The sequence below is a fragment of the Exophiala spinifera genome (assembly GCF_000836115.1).
Source record: "Exophiala spinifera strain CBS 89968 unplaced genomic scaffold supercont1.3, whole genome shotgun sequence".
Taxonomy (NCBI): domain Eukaryota; kingdom Fungi; phylum Ascomycota; class Eurotiomycetes; order Chaetothyriales; family Herpotrichiellaceae; genus Exophiala; species Exophiala spinifera.
Window position 1 is genome coordinate 2,474,498 of NW_015622515.1, and position 19,957 is coordinate 2,494,454.

At 51.9% G+C, this 19,957-nt stretch overlaps 7 protein-coding genes across 7 annotated transcripts; 4 read left to right on the forward strand and 3 right to left on the reverse strand.

Moving 5' to 3' along the window:
* Nucleotides 1–94: 94 nt before the first annotated feature.
* On the forward strand, nucleotides 95–3,522 carry PV08_04637 (uncharacterized protein; the record flags this gene model as incomplete). The annotated part of the gene is made up of 2 exons (XM_016378982.1): nucleotides 95–493; nucleotides 553–3,522. 2 exons carry the CDS (start codon nucleotides 95–97, stop codon nucleotides 3,520–3,522), a joined length of 3,369 nt encoding a protein of 1,122 aa, XP_016237659.1.
* A 1,181-nt stretch (nucleotides 3,523–4,703) lies between these two features.
* On the forward strand, nucleotides 4,704–7,385 carry PV08_04638 (uncharacterized protein; the record flags this gene model as incomplete). The annotated part of the gene is made up of 1 exon (XM_016378983.1): nucleotides 4,704–7,385. One exon carries the CDS (start codon nucleotides 4,704–4,706, stop codon nucleotides 7,383–7,385), a length of 2,682 nt encoding a protein of 893 aa, XP_016237660.1.
* Nucleotides 7,386–8,530: 1,145 nt separating this feature from the next.
* PV08_04639 (uncharacterized protein) lies at nucleotides 8,531–9,421 on the forward strand (the record flags this gene model as incomplete). The annotated part of the gene is made up of 1 exon (XM_016378984.1): nucleotides 8,531–9,421. One exon carries the CDS (start codon nucleotides 8,531–8,533, stop codon nucleotides 9,419–9,421), a length of 891 nt encoding a protein of 296 aa, XP_016237661.1.
* A 675-nt stretch (nucleotides 9,422–10,096) lies between these two features.
* On the reverse strand, nucleotides 10,097–10,900 carry PV08_04640 (uncharacterized protein; the record flags this gene model as incomplete). The annotated part of the gene is made up of 1 exon (XM_016378985.1): nucleotides 10,097–10,900. One exon carries the CDS (start codon nucleotides 10,898–10,900, stop codon nucleotides 10,097–10,099), a length of 804 nt encoding a protein of 267 aa, XP_016237662.1.
* Nucleotides 10,901–12,128: 1,228 nt separating this feature from the next.
* On the forward strand, nucleotides 12,129–13,934 carry PV08_04641 (uncharacterized protein; the record flags this gene model as incomplete). The annotated part of the gene is made up of 3 exons (XM_016378986.1): nucleotides 12,129–12,219; nucleotides 12,272–12,619; nucleotides 12,691–13,934. 3 exons carry the CDS (start codon nucleotides 12,129–12,131, stop codon nucleotides 13,932–13,934), a joined length of 1,683 nt encoding a protein of 560 aa, XP_016237663.1.
* Nucleotides 13,935–14,654: 720 nt separating this feature from the next.
* On the reverse strand, nucleotides 14,655–17,462 carry PV08_04642 (uncharacterized protein; the record flags this gene model as incomplete). The annotated part of the gene is made up of 2 exons (XM_016378987.1): nucleotides 14,655–17,302; nucleotides 17,354–17,462. The coding sequence occupies 2 exons, from the start codon at nucleotides 17,460–17,462 to the stop codon at nucleotides 14,655–14,657; spliced, it is 2,757 nt and encodes a 918-aa protein (XP_016237664.1).
* A 555-nt stretch (nucleotides 17,463–18,017) lies between these two features.
* Nucleotides 18,018–19,949, reverse strand: PV08_04643 (uncharacterized protein; the record flags this gene model as incomplete). Its single annotated transcript, XM_016378988.1, has 6 exons — nucleotides 18,018–18,376; nucleotides 18,423–18,853; nucleotides 18,907–19,256; nucleotides 19,306–19,460; nucleotides 19,522–19,735; nucleotides 19,788–19,949. 6 exons carry the CDS (start codon nucleotides 19,947–19,949, stop codon nucleotides 18,018–18,020), a joined length of 1,671 nt encoding a protein of 556 aa, XP_016237665.1.
* Nucleotides 19,950–19,957: the final 8 nt, after the last annotated feature.

Genomic DNA, 19,957 nt, shown 5'->3' on the forward strand with positions numbered 1-19,957 from the left:
ATGAGGCTTCGGAGCAAAACCCTAGACACCCACAACGCGTCAATTCCTCGCTGCCGAGAAAACACCATCGCTTTAGCAATGTACCACCGCAGCCATGGCTAGAAAGCGCAGACGTGCTGACCATGAAACGAGTCGCCCTTTGAAACTCCGCAAAACCGGACCGACTTTCGGAAACGAAGCATTGGATAGACCTCAGTCTTCGCCAGGAATCCACCACGGCGTACTCTCTTCTTTTTATTCCAGAGTTTGTACCTTGCGAGTGTTTTTGCTGGCACAGCTACCATCTACCTCTCGCGTCAGAAGGCGGACTCTCGCTGCCTTTGCGAAGGACCATGCCGATTCCCTTCTTGATACCTGCCTCGTCGGTATTCTGAAAGAACCATCCAGTTCGATCACAAAATCACGCAAGGCCGACTTTATAACATTCACGCAGACTCAACAACGGGTTACCAATGGGACCAACATCCACACACAACGATGTTGTATGAACGAGGTAAGTCGCCCTGCAAATCATCTGGTATAGTCAAGGTGTAGGCTGACAAGATCACCTAGATTGTCGACTTTGTGATTTGGTCCTTGTTCCGAGGAACATTCAAGGGTCTTCGCCCACGACACATCCTATGCAATGGTCTTCAGAGAGCTTCAGCTCTAGCAGATTCCGTCGAACCAGGGAAGAGATGCGTCCTACCCGGCATAGTCAGGCATCATCCCAACGACAACATCAGTGCTTTGACGTCAAGCCCATGGACCGACATTCTACCTCTTCTGGGCAATGATGCGGAGGCTATCATTTCGAGCCTATTACTTGATTGTGGTGTCTTCACAAGGCTTTCGAGAGGCAATGGCAACTATTATCAGCTCAGTGGAACTCCTGTATGTGAATTGAAACAGACACGGATGCCGTCGAAAGGTGTAAATCCTCCATCCACACAAGGCGCGAATGCGAGCCGCGGAGCTGCCGATATCCGATTCGTCAGAAATCGCATTCTGTATGCAAAGGCCTCAGTAAACAAGGCTGGGAAAATAAAAACGGGCTTGCATCACATGCATGTTTTGGAAAGATGCTCTCACTCTACCCAGTCAGACCACGCTGCCCATGTCGCCAAATACGTTTTCCCGAGACAATTCGGGCTACACAACGTTTTCACATCCACAACAGATCCCACAGAGACCGCTCAGCAATTCAAAGACTATACCCTACGAGAGCAAGAAATCAGAAGCATATGCAGCCGGGCTCGTGCAAAAATACCACGTCGACTCCGTGGCAAGCCTCTGGATCTGGTGAGGAAGATCTTGCGTAACCACCTCAGATGCTCATACACTCAGCTCCTGCGGTATTATTGTTCCCTCGGAGGTTCCTTTGGAGGTTCCTTGAGCCGAAAATCCCTGGAAAATGGTTACGAACAGCACGTCCCTAGCTCAGAGCCGTTTGTGACACAGATTCAAACCGCCTCTCCAATTACAGCGTCCTTGTCTGTAACCACAGTCATCCATGACAATGGACATTCTTTTTTGCCGTATTCAACACACCCTTCTAGGGTGTCGGCATTTTGCCGGATGGTTATAACACATCTCCTTCCCAGCGATGCATTCGGAGTCGGGCCCCATGGGCTCCAGAATCACAAAAACGTCATGATGTGCATAGACGAATTCGTAAAGATGCGGCGCTTTGAGAGCATGACCCTGCACAGTGTCACTCAGGGCCTTCGTGTCAAGTCCATCCACTGGCTTTGTCCACCTGGCGAAGAAGGGTCGAAGATGTCGAAGTCTGATCACTCAAAACGGGTTGAGCTTCTACATGAATTCGTGTACTACATCTTTGACTCTCTTCTGATTCCGCTCCTTCGAGCAAACTTCTACGTCACCGAGAGCTCAGCGCATCGCAATCGATTGTTCTATTTCCGACAAGACGTCTGGCGCAAGCTCTCCGAGCCCAGCCTCACTGCGCTCAAGCTGAGTATGTATTCAAATATCACACCTCACCTAGCTCGCCAGAAACTCCAATGCAGGACTTTAGGCTATAGTCACGTACGCTTACTGCCCAAAGATCATGGAGCCCGACCAATCACCAATCTCCGACGCCGGCAGTGGAAGATAGTCTCTGGCCGGAGGATGTTAGGGAGTAGCATCAACAACCAACTCAGTCCCTTGTTCAGTGTACTCAATTACGAACGTGGCCAAGATACGGCACCACTGGGGTCAGCCATGTTTTCTGTCGCCGACCTGCACAGCCGGTTGACCAAATTCAAGAGCGCCAACCCGCAAGGGTCGGCGTTGTTCTTCGTCAAGGTTGACATCCAATCCTGCTTCGACAGTATCCCACAAGACCAGCTGCTGGCGATCGCCAGAGGGCTCTTCTCCGAAACATCATATCGAACAACTAGGCATACCGAGATAAAGTGCCTGGATGGAGTGGAAAAAGACAACACCGGCTCGTTGCGACGACGATATATTGGAACGGCCCGCTCGGCGGACGACACTGCGGTGTTTTCAGAGATGGCTGCGAATGCTGCTGCTGACACGAAACGAAAAGTTGTTTTCGCGGACACTGGTAACCAAAGACTGGTCTCGAAGTCGGCAATGTTGGCGCTTCTCCACGAACACGTCGGAGATAATATCGTCAAAATGGGCAAAAAGCATATGAGACAAGTCAAGGGTATTCCCCAAGGTTCGGTGTTGAGCAGTCTCCTCTGCAGCTACTTCTTCGGCGCATTCGAGCGAGACCAGCTGGGCTTTCTGAAGCCAGAGTCTTCCCTACTGCTGCGGCTGATCGATGACTTTCTCCTGATAACAAGGGACGCGCAGGTCGCAAGACGCTTCCTCGAAGTCATGTCCAGTGGAGACAAGAAATACGGCATTGTGGTCAACGCAGGGAAATCGCTGGTCAACTTCGACGTAACCATCAACGGGCATAAGATCCCGCGACTTTGTGGCGAGAAATTTTTCCCATACTGTGGAATGGCCATCGAAATGAAGACATTGGAGCTACAGAAATACCGAGAAAAAACAGATGCATACGTGAACAACACACTCACCGTTGAGAAAAGCTCCAGACCAGGTGTGACATTGAGAAGAAAGGTGCTTGCGTCACTGAAACTGCAGATGCATGCCATGCTACTAGACACGTCCTTGAACAGCAGAAAACAGGTCATATTGACGCTGCTGGGAAATTTCACCGAAACGGCGATGAAGATGCACCAGTACATGGTACAAATGGGTCGAGGCGTTCATTCGTCCCAGATGTTCATGAGAACGCTGATAGAAGAATTGGTGATGGTCAGCACCAAGATCTGCTGGATGAAGAACAGATCCCAGCGAGATATCACCAGAGGGCAGATGTGCTGGGTTGCAGCTGCAGCTTGTGAGGGTGTGTTCTCGCGCAAACAAAGTCAGTATAGGGAAGTTTTGGTGTGGCTTCGATCACTGAGAGAAAGCACCGAAGACCGGATGAAGGTCGACAGGAAGGTTCTCACCGCACTGCTGGAGGAAAACAGGCGCACGTTCCACGGCTACATTTACTGAAGGAGAAGGTACCTGAGATATGAGATATGCGCGTCTCATGGAAAGGCAGATAGATTTCGGACCACATGCGTGCGCGTTGGCTGAATCCAGCAGGGACAACAAACAACCGCCATTAACATGATGGCGGTGATGATGACGACGACGACGATATGGGTCTAGATCCTCCAAGGTGGCCCTGACAACACACGGACATTGAATGCTTGCAGCGGTACTCCGTACGGAGTATCTAGCTGATGTATGATTATTATTAGTGTATGAGCATCTCGTGCGGCTGGCCCATTGCATTCGAGTAGAAACGTGGACTTTGCGTCTTGACTGGCGTCGTGGCCGCCCGTACGGAGCAGCAAAAAAAGGGTGCATACCCGTCCGTGCAGATGCCACCAACAAGCCACCAGCCACCAAAACACCACCACCAAGATCCAACCCATGGCCATGGCCATCGCATGCTTTTCCTTATCATCGTGCATTGCGCCACCAGGATACAGAAAACAGCAGCCTCATTCAAAACCAACCGTCTTCCCGGCCCGCGAGAGACATCTCTAGACCACCTTCTTCCTCGCTCTTCGCTCCTCGACACATGCAAAACAAAGCACATAATACACAACCTGACCGCTCCTTTGCCTGGCATACAGCATTTCTACGTTTGGAAAGCTTCTTTCGCTTTTGATATCATGAAACACCCACACTGCGTCAGAAGACCATCGTGACCAGCCTGACGGGCGCCGGCCTTGTCCTTTATTTGTCGAGATCACGACAACCCCCTGTAGACTCCGCGACGAGATCTCTCGAACACCTGAAACTGATCTCTGACCGGCAACGACTACGACCCGACGATCCAATCTCTCCTCTGGCCTCCTCACTATAACGTCTCGTCGAGTCTCCACGAGAGGTGTTCTGAACAAGATTTACACACACGTTATTACATCAACGAAGACCTGCTGGCAGAATCGTTGACGAACAGACAGTGGGTCGCCAGTCGGAGCGCGGTCACATCCTTGAAACCTCCCCAATCGATGCTGGGGATGGTCTGGAAGGGCACCCTGCCAGCCCCCTCTCTGCCACCAAGTTTGCCAGACTTTAAACTAGGCTCAGCACATGTCAGCCAGTCGATGCATACGGAGGAGCCCCTAGACCCAGGAGCTCTGCCCTCTCCTCGGCGTGGCTGCAGACACGGTTCAACGATGGCGTCCTGTCAAGCGTCAGCACCATCGTTCTCCACTCCTCCTCCAGTCGTCCCGATTTCTTGTCCAGGGGTCGAGCCATTGGAAACTTTGCATCTTGGCTACGATCCTCAAGCTTCGTCCTCAGAGTTGGCTGGCCTGGAGCAACAAGTTGTCTTCGCCATTGATCATGTTCTCTGGCGCATACCTACATTCGTTCCCTTGAAAACTCCCAGCAGCGACTACGCAGACATAAGATTGCCGAGGTGCACGAACACCCTTCGTAATAGCCCCATACAAAACAACACTCGTTCGGAAATTAAATTACCAGATTCGCAGGCGGTATCACTCAACCAGTTCCGAGGGCAATCCGGTTACAACTTTGTCAATGAGACCACACAACAAGAAATTCGCTCGTTAACATTGTCGTCCAATGCCCACATTCTGAACATGACCGCGATCGCCTCGAGTATCCCAGGATCACCCCCCGATTTATCTGGCTCCCGATCCTCTAAATCCTCTTCATACTCATCTACGTTGTCGAATCCGGACGAGTTGGAACCTGACTCAATAATCAACTATGAAGAGATTGGGCTAGAAGATGACAACGAGCCTTCTCAGCTGACCTACCATTCAAGAGACATTTCTGTGCAGTCTTTTGCATCGAACCATGAATTGATGAAGTCCAGAGAGTCAGTGTCGGGAGACAAGCGGCATGCGCTTCCGCAACTACAAACGCAATTGGCATCCCACAGGAGGCAGGAGTCGACAACACCAAGGGCCATTCCACCAAGGATGCTGACGACAAAGCGCGCATTTACCAGCACAGAGAACTTCTTCCCGCCCACCAACCGGACAAGATCCTCCTCACCACCACAGAGGAGGGCGCTCGCCAATATCTCCAATACTGCCCTCAGCGCCGGTGGCCTCCGACCCCTTCCCCATTCATCTGCCTCAAGTCTAGGACTTCCCTCAAGACGTGCCTCTTGGCAGCCACAGAGAAGGACTGTCAAAGAGTTGGAAGCAGAATGCAATGATTCGGACGACGAACTGCCTGACGACGCGAGTCTCTGGAATGTGCCAGTGTCACCACATCTCTCGGGTCAAAGATCGCATCGATCGAGTTTCCGTGGCAGCCCGGAAAGAGAGCTCCAATCTTCCAGTCCACGCCCTATTCCTTTGGATCATGCGAAAACCGCCCCAGAGTCCCCACCCCGTTCGACTATGCATTCTCAAATCACTCCCAAAAACAGACAATCAGCATCGCGCTCAAGCTCCTTGACTCCCTCAGCCTCCAGTCCTTCGTCACCACGTAGGGCCAACAACCTCCGCAACAATGGAAGGACAAAATCATGGAATCTTGCCATGGCAGGTCTCAGTGAGGAGGCAAGGATCATCTCGGAGACTCTGGAATACCATGCCGAAGCTCAGCAGCAGGCACGGCTCGAAAACCTTGGCAATGACTCTTCGAGAGAAAGCTTGGAAACCTTCCCAGACGGCAAATCGACACGAAGTTCTAGTATTCAGTTACCACCAATTCAGAAAAGTGCCTTGGATTTCATGCCCATGTCAAAGGAGAAAGAGTCCATTCTGTCTCGCACAAGACCTTCGTGGCTACCACCAAAAGATCCGAAAGAAGAACGACGACATCTGAAGGAGTATCAACGGATGATGGCGGCATCCGTTGCAGCTGAGAAGAAACGTCGCGCAAAGCTGCAGGTTCAGCAGTGCGCGAAGGATGATACTAGGGAATCACTGAATCGAATCTGGCAGTATTATATCGAAGAAAGCACGGATCTTGCAACGATTGACAATCGGGTTAATGATCTCTGTTGGCGTGGCATTAGTCCCAACGTTCGTGGCAAAGTGTGGCAGAGGAAGATAGGGAATCCTCTTTCGCTCACCTTGAAGAGCTACGAAAAGGCATTGCAACGAGCGAAGGAGATCAGAAACCTGCCTAGCGAACAACTTGACCACAGCTCTAGGAGCATGGGACGCTGGTTTGTCGATATCGAAAGAGATGCCGAGACGGCCTTCCCTGAGCTCAAACTCTTCCAGAAGGACGGCCCACTCTGGCAAGATCTGATCGATGTTTGCGAAGCATACGCTTGCTATCGAAGCGATGTGGGATATATCTATGGGATTCAACTAATTGCGGCGTTGCTTCTGTTACAACTACCAACTCCTGCAGATGCTTTCATTCTGTTGGCGAATTGTCTCAACAGACCGATACCTCTCGGATTTCAGACCAACGACATGACCACGACTGGACGAACTTATAATCACGCAATCTCGACGCTGGGGATCAAGTTCCCTCGTCTTCACGAATACCTTTTTGGTTCGATGGAGCAAGGTGGCCTAGGCTTCCGGGGGGAAGAGGTTTTTGAACCCATGTTTCGCACCATATTTTCCAACGGGCTGGATGTTGACCGACTTTGTCGCATCTGGGATATTTGGATTTTCGAAGGTGACCGCGCCCTTGTTCGAGCTGCCGTCGCCGTGTTGGGAAGTCTCCAGTCCCAGTTGTTTGACATTCGAGGCGATGTCGACTTGAAAAGGCGTAACATTCAAGAGATGCTTGGATGGGGACCCTTCAACCGACAACCCAAGTCCGGTCATTGGAATCTACACACTCTAGGAGACGAAGAGAGGTTCGTCGAAGAAATACGTCTCGCCGGTGTTCTGGATTATACTGGCAAGTGATGATGGTTTAACGACGACATGTACAGACATTGTACAAAGAAAAGACTCTTTTCAAATGCATAAGGAAGGTATCTACTTCGACTTGCAGTTTAATAATCCATGACAGCATTTATGAGCAGCAGTTCAAGTCACAGGCAAATTTCGTCCGGTCCTGTTGAACAGCCGAGTGAAGAGAGCAGGACAGAGCGCATTCTTTTTTTTTGGACCAAGGTCGAACTTGGTATTCTATGTACTTTAATTTGTTTTGCACTTTGGGACATTAGCTTAGGATTAGTAGTTCCCATATCCGTTACGAGATCCAAGATATGACGAGGGAGAAGGCCAGAATATTATCCAGTAATTCATGACTCTGTGTGATCTGCGGGTTAGTTTTTTGGTTTTCCTTTTGATGATTTGAGGGTCGAATGAGGGTTGTTGTTTCTCGTCTTTTGACGCTTGAGCGTTGATTGCGCGCGAGGACCGTGTGAGGGTGGGTGGTAAACAAATTTATCAGAAGGGAGCCTGGACATTGGGCCGCCGCCGCCGACTAACTAGTCCGTGAGTGGTCCGGTCCATTTCCATACTCCGTACTCCGTGTCGGCGTCTGGAGTTTACGTTACCCGAAATCATCTCACCGTCGAGCGTGTCAGCAAGGTGCATGGGGGAGTAAAATTAACGCAAAAGTCCAACGACTGATAAGCGGCTTCGGGGCCCAAGAGTCCGCAAAGAGCTGACCCTTATATCCGGTGTGGCGGCTCAGAGTCAGCTGCCACAGGGGGTAGAGTCGACCGGAGAGGAATGTATAAAATTTACGTGGGTAGGTAGGTACGCGATCATCGATGTAGGTTGGTTTGTTTTCGGTGCCTGACGAGTTGTTTTTTTTTTTTGGTTCTCTTCTTTTCTCCTCCCTCTTGTTGAGTTTTGTATAAGATCAACAAATCAAATCTCTATGGTGATCTGAGCTGGAGGTGTCTTGATTGAGGGCTGTCAAGTCAACGCTTTTTGAATTCGAGATTCGAGATTCAAAAGGAAACAAAAAGCAAAGGACAAAAAGAAGTATCGGGGAAAATCGAGAGAGAGAGAGAGAGAGAGAGAGAGGGAGAGGGAGAATCACCGAAAAGAAAAAACCAAGAAATCCACCAGTCCGGGGGAAAAAAGATCTCACAATGGTCCATCTCATCTTGACGGGGGCAACGGGGTTGGTGGGCTCGGCGGTGCTCTCACACATCTTGTCATTGCCTGCCAGCGCGACTCCGCGCATCACCCGACTCAGCATCCTCTCGCGCAACACGGACATCTCGCTGCTCTCGGATTCGCCGCCCGCGGGGACGCCGAGGACGAACAAGCACACGACGATCGAGGTCATCGAGCACAAGGACTTCACCAGGTACCCTCCCGAGTTGCTCCGGCGTCTCGAGGGTGCCGACGCGTGCATCTGGGCTTTGGGAGTGAGTCAGAACGACGTGTCCAAGGACAAGTACGTCGAGATCACGAAGGACTACACGCTCAACGCGGCCAAGGCGTTTGCTGGACTTCGTACTGGTGGTGGCGGCGGGAACAGCGACGATAATAACAATGAAAGCACCACCAGCGCCGGCGGGAAGATGTTCAAGTTCATCTACGTGTCAGGCGAAGGAGCGACGCAGACGCCGGGACGCTTGACGCCCTTGTTCGGCCGCGTCAAGGGAGAGACCGAGACGGCGTTGCTCGATCTGGCCAGGGACAAGGACTTCCGGGGCAAGCTGGCCGTGTACTCCGCGCGGCCGGCGGGCGTCGACGGGACCAACCAGCCGTGGATATGGAACAAGATCCTCAGGGACCATCGGTCCACGGCTCAGAGGGTCATGTTCAAGAGTCTCTTGGGCCCGATGCGCGTGCTGGGCAGGGAGAGCTGGCTGAGTCCGACAGAGGAGCTGGGCAGGGTGCTGGTCGACATGGCGCTGAGTGACAAGGTCGACGGGTACGAGGGGACCGGCGTCGCTGGTGAAGAAGGTAGGATCCTGGGAAACATTGCTCTGAGGAGGCTGGCGAGAGAGGGAACTGTGAAGGCCAATTGAGGAGGAGAAGAATAAGAAGAAGAAGAAGACGACGACCACGACCACGACCACGACCACGACGTGAAGATGGACGATTTTGATATGAGACGGTGGAGGAGGAAGCTGAGTGTGAGGTGTACTAATAACGAACCCAGACGAATATATTTGTCGCGAGATTGAGCCGAAGAAGAAAAGGAGCAAGAAGATCACCACCTATTTCATTTTACTGTTCCTAGGGTAGCTAGGTATAACCACACCTGTTGAGAGGTTGTTACGCACACAGTGCTACCGAGATAGACATTGATTAGCTGTTCTCTCATGTCACTGTGTACCTTAAGGTATCTAAGTACTTGTCGGGGATCCTGTTGTAAGTCTAGATATCTCCTTCATACTCCCTCTTTCTCCCAACGTCATCTTGCTATATGGACTGGCTCCATGGGTATCGCATCTGACATATAGTATCCGGTACATACTCGTGACCAACAACCCCAAGAAAGACTTCCTTCTTCCCTTCCGTCGTCTAAGCTGGTCCATACGATCAGGCTTCTGGTATTGTTCTCTCACATAATCCGTAAATTGCATCACATACTCCACATGCAAAGCACATGCAACGCTCAAGGAAAGTCCAAAAAAAAAAGAAAACAAAGACTTAGTATGCAAAATAGTGGTGGTCCGACGCGGATCAACAGTTGATGCTCACGACATTCCCCAACCAAACAAGACAGCTGCAATTGTCACGCATATAGTGACAAACACTCTACTCACCCCGACTTCGACGGTCGAAGGGCCTCCGGCACTCGTCGTACTCGCCGTTGGACTCGCGCTCGTCGAACTCGGCGTGCCGCCCGTCGCTCCTTGAGTGGCTGCTTCTTCGTTGTACCCGCTGTCTCCTCCACTTCGTTCGGGGGCGACATTCTGCTTGAAATACCGATTGTTTCCTCCAACGATGTTCCCCGGTGGCCAGTATTCGCAGACCAGGAATATCCCGTCTAACCCGTTGGTGCCGTTGCAATTCGTCCACCCGCAGCCCGTGGACTGTGTGCTCTGCCACACAAGTTGGGTAAAGTGGCCGGTCTCCTCGGTGAAGCCGGTAGGGTTCGTACTGCTGAAGTTGTATAATGCGCGCTCATCGCCCCACGCCTCTACGGCCTGGGTGACGTTTGTGTATCCCCGGGCGAGGTTCTCGCCGTACGGGCCGTGCGAGTGTTCCCATACGCACTTCTTGGAATAGTTGAGCGCATATTCTGCCAGCGTCTCGTTCCAGTATATGTACGAGGCCGAATGCTCGTAGCGGTAGAAGTTTGTCGAGTTGAGGATCGAAGTGCGAAAGTCAAGACTGCTTGTGTATTGCGCCGAAAGAGGCCGCGTCGGTGCGGCCAAGGTATAGTAATTCGTTATCGTCGTCGCTATCACCTCGACGGTCGATGTCGGCGCCTGGGAAAGCCCAGGGAGAGCGTGAATGGACAAGGCGCCGAGGAAGAGTGGGAGGTGTGGTCGCATCGTGATTAAAGATTTTCCTTGTGTCCTCCTCTTTTTCCTCGCCGCCGTTCGGTTTTGGTGCTGATTTGGGATGGTTCAGAGGGACCGATGCATGATTTGCTCAATTTTCCCGCGCTTGTGGTAACGTATAAGTCGATTGTCCCTTGTTGTTCTCTTTGCGCTCTGCGTTCGTCGGCTGGGGTCAGCGAGTGGCGGCCAAAGGAATGTGCTTATGGCTGGAATGAAGGACGACGCAACGAGGGTATCCTGCAACAAAGACACATGGGATGGATCGAGAGGTGCGAAGCTGGAGCAGTGGAGGAGTTGGTCCCTTGAGCAAAGATTGAGGCTGAGCCATAAGCAAGACGAGAGTATTGCCCTACACCGTACCAGGCTTTCCAAAGCACCTACTGCTGAGACAGCGTTCTAGGCGACCTGCGACTGTGGGGGCCTTTCGCTCCCTGGTCAGTGCGACGTCATGTGTTTGTTCGCAAACCCCAAGCGCCCCAGATGCAGCTTACCGGATGGAGCCGATTCGCCGCCATGAAGCCCAGAAATAGTTTTAGAATAGTGGCTTTTAGTGGCTCTCCAGGGCCTGCAGTTGGATCCCTGGAGGCTGGAAGCACAGCCTAAGTTAGTTAGCCGTCGCCTCAATTGGGCGCCACGAACCTTGGCTCGCTCAGGCACGACAGCCCACTGAGCCCAGTACTGTAGCTACAATAGAAGTACCTAAGCTAATGGAACTCCAGTAAAAGCTCCGCACTGGGTACCGAGTGGCCGGTGCCATCGGCCGTCCAGATTGGGCAAAACGACAACGTCCAGATCTTGCCGTTGATTGTCGCTTGCTCTGTCGTCTCTTGATGTCTGAAGCATTCCCAAAAGAACGATGCTCAGCTCAACTCTGATCGCAACCATGCATGAACAAGCAATTCGTCTCTTGTCGTCAAAGAGAAGTATACCTGTGTGCAAAGCGCCACTCCGGCTTGACGTCCTTCGTGCCGATGCAGCTCAAAATGCCAAACGGAACAATGATGAAAGAAACGTACAAATGCAAGCAATGTTTCCCAGCTTCACTCTGCAGCACAGTCTGATAGATCTGCTCACCGCCCTGCCGGTGCCAGGGACGCGACGCGTATCGGTGGCGGTATAAACCACCTACTTCCTCTGCTATTCTGTCTGTGAACATGTCGCGTTTCGTCAACCACACTCTCAACACCCACGAAGGTAAAAATCATAGATCGTGCCCAACATGGAGCGAAACACCATTCCTGCGTCGCCAGAGGGTCTCGGCAAGTCTCGGCGAACATTACCTCCCCTCGCACGCATTCGATTCAATAAAGGTTCGTTCCATTCTTCTTACCCAGGATCACAACAAACTAACCCGTGAACAAGAGGAGGCACTCAAGAACCCTGAACAAAAGTCCCCAGATGAGTTCTCGAAACCACCAACACAACTAAGCCACTACGAACGACTGCGATTGCCCGGCGGCCCCGGATCTGGCACTCCTTTGCTTCCAACTCCAAACGCGCTAGATACCTGGGCTTCTCTACAGAGACACACAGAGAATTGCATGAAATTTCTCACGCCTGAAATGTCTTCAACTCCGGGCAGGGAGAGAAAGTCCTTCCAACCCAGACTTCAGGCTCCTCCAGGAAGCGAAGATGGAAGCGAAGTTGATCCCCAAAACCCTTACCCTCCGAAAGGAAACGCGTTGGTGCGGAATCCCTTCACTGGAAAACGTAAGTCCGCAATATCATGTCCTCCCGCAGTTTGAGGAATACTACTGACATTTTGCTTTCTATCTATCCAGTCGAGAGGAGAGAAGGACTCGAAACTAGATACCAATCTCAAAAGGAAGCGTGGGAGAAGAAACAGCGCGAGAAGATGCAAGAGCTAGAAGCAAGAGCCCCGACAGAGCGCGAAACTCCTAATCTTGCGGACAATGACAAAGACACCAACGGCAATACAACTGAAGCTGGAAATGCCAATGTCCTCGAGCATACCACCGGTATCCAAAAGAAGGAAGACGACTCTCCGAGCCACGACGCACCAAATGATGCCGATCTCAAACCTGTCATGACCACTGAGCATGTAGGAAATCCCAACGTCCAGATACAGGTCCATGGTGATGGTGATGTCCCTAAAGCTGGAAATGCCAATGTCCTCGAGCAAATCGCTGGTCTCCAAGAAAAAGAAGACGACTCTTCGAGCCACGACGAAGCAAATAATGCCGATCTCAAACCTATCATGACCACTGAGCGTATCGGATATCCCAGCGTTCAGATCCAGGCCCATGGTGATGATGATGTCCACAACGGCGACGCTTCAACCAGCCCTGCAAGCGATCCTGTCCACCCACCTACTACCACCACTGAAGTCCCAAAAATCACTATCACCAGCTCTGACGACGATGAGGGCAGTGACACCGACACGGTCGCCGCCAGTGATATGCAGGAAGACGACGACCGCACCCGCACCCACACCGGCCAAGACTTTGTCGCGGCTACCCACCACATTCCCATCGATGAGATGTTGGTTCGCGAATTCGGCAACCGCCATATCTGGCTTCAAGTCCACCAGGACGCCGTGACTCAGTGGGCGCTCAAGCGCAAACTCGTCCTCGTCCTCCTCTGCCAGCTGGCCTGCCTGCACAACCACGCGGCCCCGAGGATCCAGGAGCGCCAGCGTCTCCTCGTCGGCAAGCCGCTGCTCATGGTCATCAACCACTTGGCGTGGGTCCGATACGTTGATCGCTTCCCCGTCTTCACCGAACGAGTCATGAAGTACGTCGCGTGGCTCGAGCTGCTGGAGAGCGAGTACGCACGGGGCGTACCGCACTGGGACATGTTCTGGTCCGCGGTTGAGCGCCGCGTGGCCCCCGACGAGGGCGTCCTCGAGGCGCTCAACCGGCTCAACGACAAGAGGTTGTTCCTCCACGGAAAGATCCTCCTGGAGGAACACGTCGTCGGGGATCTCACCTCTGAGATCGAGAACACTCCAACCTGGATGGAGTGGGCCGAGGCAGAGGCCGAGGCAGCCGCAGACGAGGAGTAGGTCTGCCGTTTGTTCTGTTCTGTTCTGTTTTGTTTTGGGGGGCGTTGGTGGGGGGGTGGCCGGTGTGCCTGCCGCGCTGCAAACAATGCAGCAGATGAGAGACGAAAAGTTGATGATTGAATTGTTTTCTTTTCTTTAGTTTAGCTGTCTTTTTTTTTCCCTTTTCCTTTTTTTTGTGTTTTAGAAAATAAAGAATGTCAAAAGTGTTTCACTCATCCTTTAGTTGTTTGTTAGTTGAACTTTGATTGCCTTCTGAGTACTCTCATCCGGCCCTCGTCTGGGTACGCACGTGGTGACTACCATTTCTACTCCTAGGTGTGCACTGTGCTTGACATCCACGACCTCCCTTATTGTCAACGAGTGCGGGCTTGTATCTCTTTCCTCGATGGTTCACCGCGTTGCAAACGTAGTATACCCACCCACTCATTGCGGTCCAAGAGTTCGTCGTATAGATACTAGTACCCTCCCTACACATTAACTAACCATAGTGGTAATCTCTGAATCGTATGTCATCATCATGTCGTACTCTCATCACATTGTACCAAACGATTTCTCCCGTCGCAGCTGTGCGTGACGCTATCCTGAAGCAACAACCCCACGAAATTGACATTGACGTGAGCTTCGCGGCCTCGCCGCGACCACCAGGTACTCAACCGAACATTGCCTTGCAGGCAGACGCCGTTATCGGATCGGTCATCACACTCTCGAATAAAGTTCGCTTTACATGACAACACAGTTATCACCCTTGACTTTTCCTTCTACCCTGGCCTTGACCAGTAGCCAGTCGCTTCGACGCTCAGCGAACTCGACCACCTCTTCGACCGTGAACACGCCTTTGTAACGCTCCCCATCCGAGATGATGGTCGCCATCTCGGCGACGTCGCGCTCACTCTCTCCACCAATCAGATAGATCTGCGCCACCTCTCGTAACGCCGTGTAGTAGCTTGTCAGGTTGTTGTTGCGGAACTGTGCCACAAAGTTCGCGTAGGCCGTCAAATCAGAGAGCAACGCCAGCGCTCCGAGCGTCGAGATGCGTTGTCTTTTGATATGTTTCGCCACCGCGGTGAACAGGCGAAGGCCCACCTCGGCGGTGAAGACATCCAGGAGACTCTTCTCGGTCGCACCAGTAAGCATACGGGTATGGTGGGAGACGAGTGCAATCACTCGCGACGCCGTCGTTGTGGGCTGACCGGAAAAGTCCATGACCATCATGTTGGCTTTGGTTCCGGAAGACTCATCGGCATTGGCCAGTTCCGGGTAAAAATCCGTGGGCTGTTGTGTAGTGGCGCAGATGTACTCTACTTCGTTGATGAGGGCGTCGATGCCTTTTCCCAGTCCCGCGGCGACACGTTCGTCGAGCATGGCTTCGAACTTGCGCTTCTCTTTGACGTTGATGTCGAGAAAGTCGTCGCGCTTGGAAATGCCGAGACGAACCAGCTCCGATTCATAAAACACGTCGAGCATCTGCTGGATAAGATCGCCGACATTGACTAATTCAAGAAACGTGCCTAGAGGAGCAACCTGGACGATGTCGTTGTCTGGGTTGGGACTGGTCTCGCGTGGGTTATAGGCTGATAGATGGTCGATGGCCTTGTCGAAACCTGCTTTGACATGGCGCGCACCGACAGAGTGGAGGAGCAGCACAAATATTGCAGAGCACTGCTTGCGTGCTGACTCTCCTGGCTCACCGATCAAGCTCGTGAACTGGGCGGCGCGCTCTAGGGAAGATTTAGCTGCGTGGACCAGGTTGAGGGCTACCTCTATTGAGAAGAGGGATTTGATGTTCTCTAGCTTCCTGTTCATCAGAGCTGCTTTAGCTGCTAGTTCGGACGATGGCGCTTCGGGTGGCAAGGCCGAAGTTGCAGTTGAGGACATGAAAAGGCTAGGGGTGGATGGTCGAGACGGAGCGGCGCTTTCTCCATTCGCGAGTGTTTTGGCGGCACTTTTCGGATTTGCCGGCGCTGAGAAGCTGGGAAGAATATTCACCGGCATCATGACCACTTTCTTGAATGACGACATGAAATCCTTCTTGTCGGCCTGCCGGTTGGCATGGGACATGAGAAAGCTTTCCGAAGATGCGTCTTGATCTGACAAGGCTCGATCCCAGCGTTCCACTTCCGCATCAGCCTTTTGCCGGAAAAAGGCCAATTCTTCTGCCAAATACTGATCAAGAAGAGGGCCATATATCCGTGTGAGAATTGAGTTGCAGCGTGCTATTGTGGCCTCGTCGGCATGTCCTATCAGAGCAACTTCGTCAATGAACTGCCTAGTGGCCGCAAATGTGCCAGACATAATCCGTAGGGATAATGAAGTGCTTCTTGTCCTGGCATCTTCAAACAAGGATGACAGGAAGGGCAAGAGGATGTCCTTCGCCACCTCTTCAAGGAGCAGCATGCATACTTCTTGGGCGTTTGGAAAGACAGCTTGCACGATAGCACTTTGCTGACCGAAGGCCGTCCTAAGTCTTTCAAAATAGGCGTGCACCCTTTCCAACGAAAGCTCGCCGTGACCTAAAGAATAGTCGATACAATCGGAAACGCTCCCAAGCGTTCCCTTTTGGTTGATGAGCTGGTTGTCATGTATGAATAAGTCGACGGCACTGCTTCCACCATTCAAGATATATAAGACACGTGCAAATTGCCGCATTTTCCCCTGAATATCCTTGTATTCGTAACCTTTGCGAAATTCGAGTAACGCCGCGGTATCGAACATATCCACAGCCTGCTTGATTTGTCGTTCTCGTTTAGTTGATTCTGGAGAGAAATCACTGGCAGCGAACTGCCTGACATTGGCCAGCAGTTGTGCTTGTTGCTCTGGTAAAGAGAAATCCGTGAATACAGTACTCTGCAAAGGATTCGACGTAGTAGCCAGGTCTCGGTAGAACGGTGATAGCAGTTTATATATCTTGCCATATTCTTGCCTAGCGTGTCCCCTGACTGACCTCACATGCTCGAAGACGGATAGAGCCGCCTCGGGAGCGCCATAAACCCCTTGAGGGGGGCCTTGTGAATTTGCCATTTCGGCCTTGTCGAAACCATCAGTGCCCGACTGCGGCCGCAGAGAAGACTGTAGATTCGTCTGTCTGCGCTGTGTGACAGGAGATGATTCCATGTCGAACAAGACTTCCGGTTTGCCTTTGCCATTAACCACATTTCGATCTATCGTACTCTGTCTCCGGTCTACAGAGGTGGATGTCGGCGCACTCTCTGCTCTTTTCCTTGCTTCGGCCTCATTCCAACAGCCCATAGCCTTCAGCCGCCGGACCCATCTGCCATCCTCGTAGACCATCTCACCCATGCGCCGTGAGGTACGCGCGAAACGCAGCAGATCGGGGACATCGAGGTAGTCGACCACCACGGTCAGAATCTCTAGAAGACTTTAGTACCTGCAAGAGTGCGCAGAACCCAATAAAGTCTTACCTGCGGGGAGTAATGGCTTGGATATGAGCATGTCGGCCAGCTTCAACGAAGCCAGAGGATCTCGGCGAGGAGCCTTGGTTGGTGCGGCCGCCCTCTTTGCTCTCGACATGACGGGCGAAGATGTTGTTGTCGTGGATATTTCAGGTGATGCCTGAAGTTGTTCTCACCTTCCCGCTCTGCATGCACGTCTTCGGCGACCGCATGTGTAGACAGAGACGGTGACCCAAAGATGACTTCATGAGAAATCGGGCCCTTTAGTGGACATGGGAGTAAGCCAGATATCCTTACGCAGTTTGAGTTCGTGGTCCGAAGCCCATGTAGCATGAGTTCAATATGTCCGCCAAAACCTCGGCAAAATAGCGCGTTTTCGGTCGATCGACGGGCACGACAGCATCAACTTCGATCTCTACAAATACACCGCATCGGGCGTTCACTTACGCCTTGTCTCTAGAGTGTTTCTTCTTTGGCTGAAGACCTCAATCATCGCGTCCTCAAAGGCACAGATGGCATCCAAATGACCTCACAGATGACCAAGGGAGACGACCGCCCTCCAAGCAGTAAGTACGGACCTAGGACTATGACGGGACGCAGATCAATTTTGCGCATTGTTTTCACACCCGAATGGTGGTATCTGTATCGAAGTCGACAGGACTGGGCAGGTCTATCAAACAAGCACTCGGTACCACGGCAGTTTCTTCTCTGCAGGACGAAGTTCTTTCTCCCTTTCGATTATCTCGATTTCAGACAGATCTATCTCCCTGAGTGGGATGATACCTGTTCGAAGAAACAAGAAAGCGCTGGCCCAGAGGACTGTCGACGTTGTTAGCTTCTCTTTGAGCAGGACATGGGCTTCGGGGATCTCACAGAGAAAGATCGGAATACCGATGTAAGAGACAAGAAAGCTGTCAGTGTCCCAGTGTCCGTGTAAGAAGACACTGTACCCCGAGAACAGGATGATCAAAGCGAGCAGAAGCGTAGTTAACCAGGCCATGTAAGGTTGCAAGGGTGACTTGTAAGGGAGACCTTACGTTCGTCAGTCACAGTCTCAAAAGGCACGTTGCTCACTTACGTTCTCGAGCGATTCCCTGAGCCTTGAAGGCATAGAAGAATCGCAGATATGTTATCTCAATGATGAGCCAGGCAATCAATGATGCCACGGTTGCGATATTGACAAACCATCCAAACGCCACAGAAGAGTTACTGCCCAGACTGAGGTAGACCAACGGCAAAAATAAAGACGACACAATTACTGCGGGATATGGGGCGCCGAGTCTATTGGTTTTGAGAAAGATGCGAGGTGCCTGACCCTCTTCTGCCAGACCACACAGCACACGAGATGCCAGGAACACGACGGCCATCCCACAGCTGAAAGCAGAAGTAACCAAAGCCGCGTTGATGATCGAGGGAAGCACTTTGATCCCGGCTCTCTGAAACGCTATGACAAATGGACTCTGTTGTGCCGTCCCAGTTGCATTTCCCAAGTTAGGGTCGTTGTAGGGTCTGGTCATTGTCAGCTTTCACGTGTGGCAGAATCATGTTGGACTGTATCTCACACCAAAAGACCAACAACGAACATGCTGATACAATAGAACACAATGATCCGCCAGAACGTCATCTTCATGGCCTCGGGAATGAGCTTTCTCGGGTTCTTGGTCTCCGCGCCCGTTAATGCTACGACCTGGATATTGCAAAAGGCGTACGCTGCGGAAATAAGAGTGCTCCAGAAACCCAAAAATTTGCCGGTATTTCCCCCAATAAGATAGGCGTTGAATGGACCTGGATCTTTCCAGTATCGGAATCCAATTCTGTCATGTGTAGGCGAGCCTCCCAAGTCGACTATAATCCCAGCGAGGATAAGGCCGATGATGAGCAGAATCTTGATCATTGAGAAGAATACCTCCGACTTAAGTAGGTCAGCGACAGATACGAACCCATTGCCGAGGACTCTTTACCTCGCCATATACTCGTACTCCACAAAGGCTCATGATCACGATGAGAACAATGAAGATCGAATACCATAGTGCAGGGCTGACGTCCGGATGCCAGAAGTTTATCAATGTCGCGGCAGCGGAGAGTTCGGCCGGACCAGTGACGGCCATCAAATAGACTACCGGAAAACACAATGGTGAGTCCCTGAACCATAACACCGAGTTTGTCGAGCTTCTTACAATAATTCCAACCCGTGGCGGCACCCATCGCAGGTTGGATGAATCTTGAAGCATGCCTAATGAATCCGCCTGTGACTGGCATGAATGCGGAGAGTTCGGCAATCGTCAACGACACCGACGCTGTCAACCCGCTCATTACTAGGTATCCAAAGAGAGCTCCCACTGGACCGGCGACAGATAGAGCCTGGCCAGATGCTAGGAACAAGCCGGTGCCCTTGACCGAATGTGTGAGCAATTGAGCCTAGTATCAATTGTCAAGAACATACTATCATTCCAGCGAGGCCTATCATATTGATATGGCGCCTTGATAGATCTCTTTTCAATGTTGCCTGTCCATCCGTGCTTGCCACTGCGTCGAACTGGGTTTCGTCTGGGCGGTAAGACTCGCCGACCTCAGCGGTTTTGCTGCTGGAGGATATATCAGCCATCTCTGCGC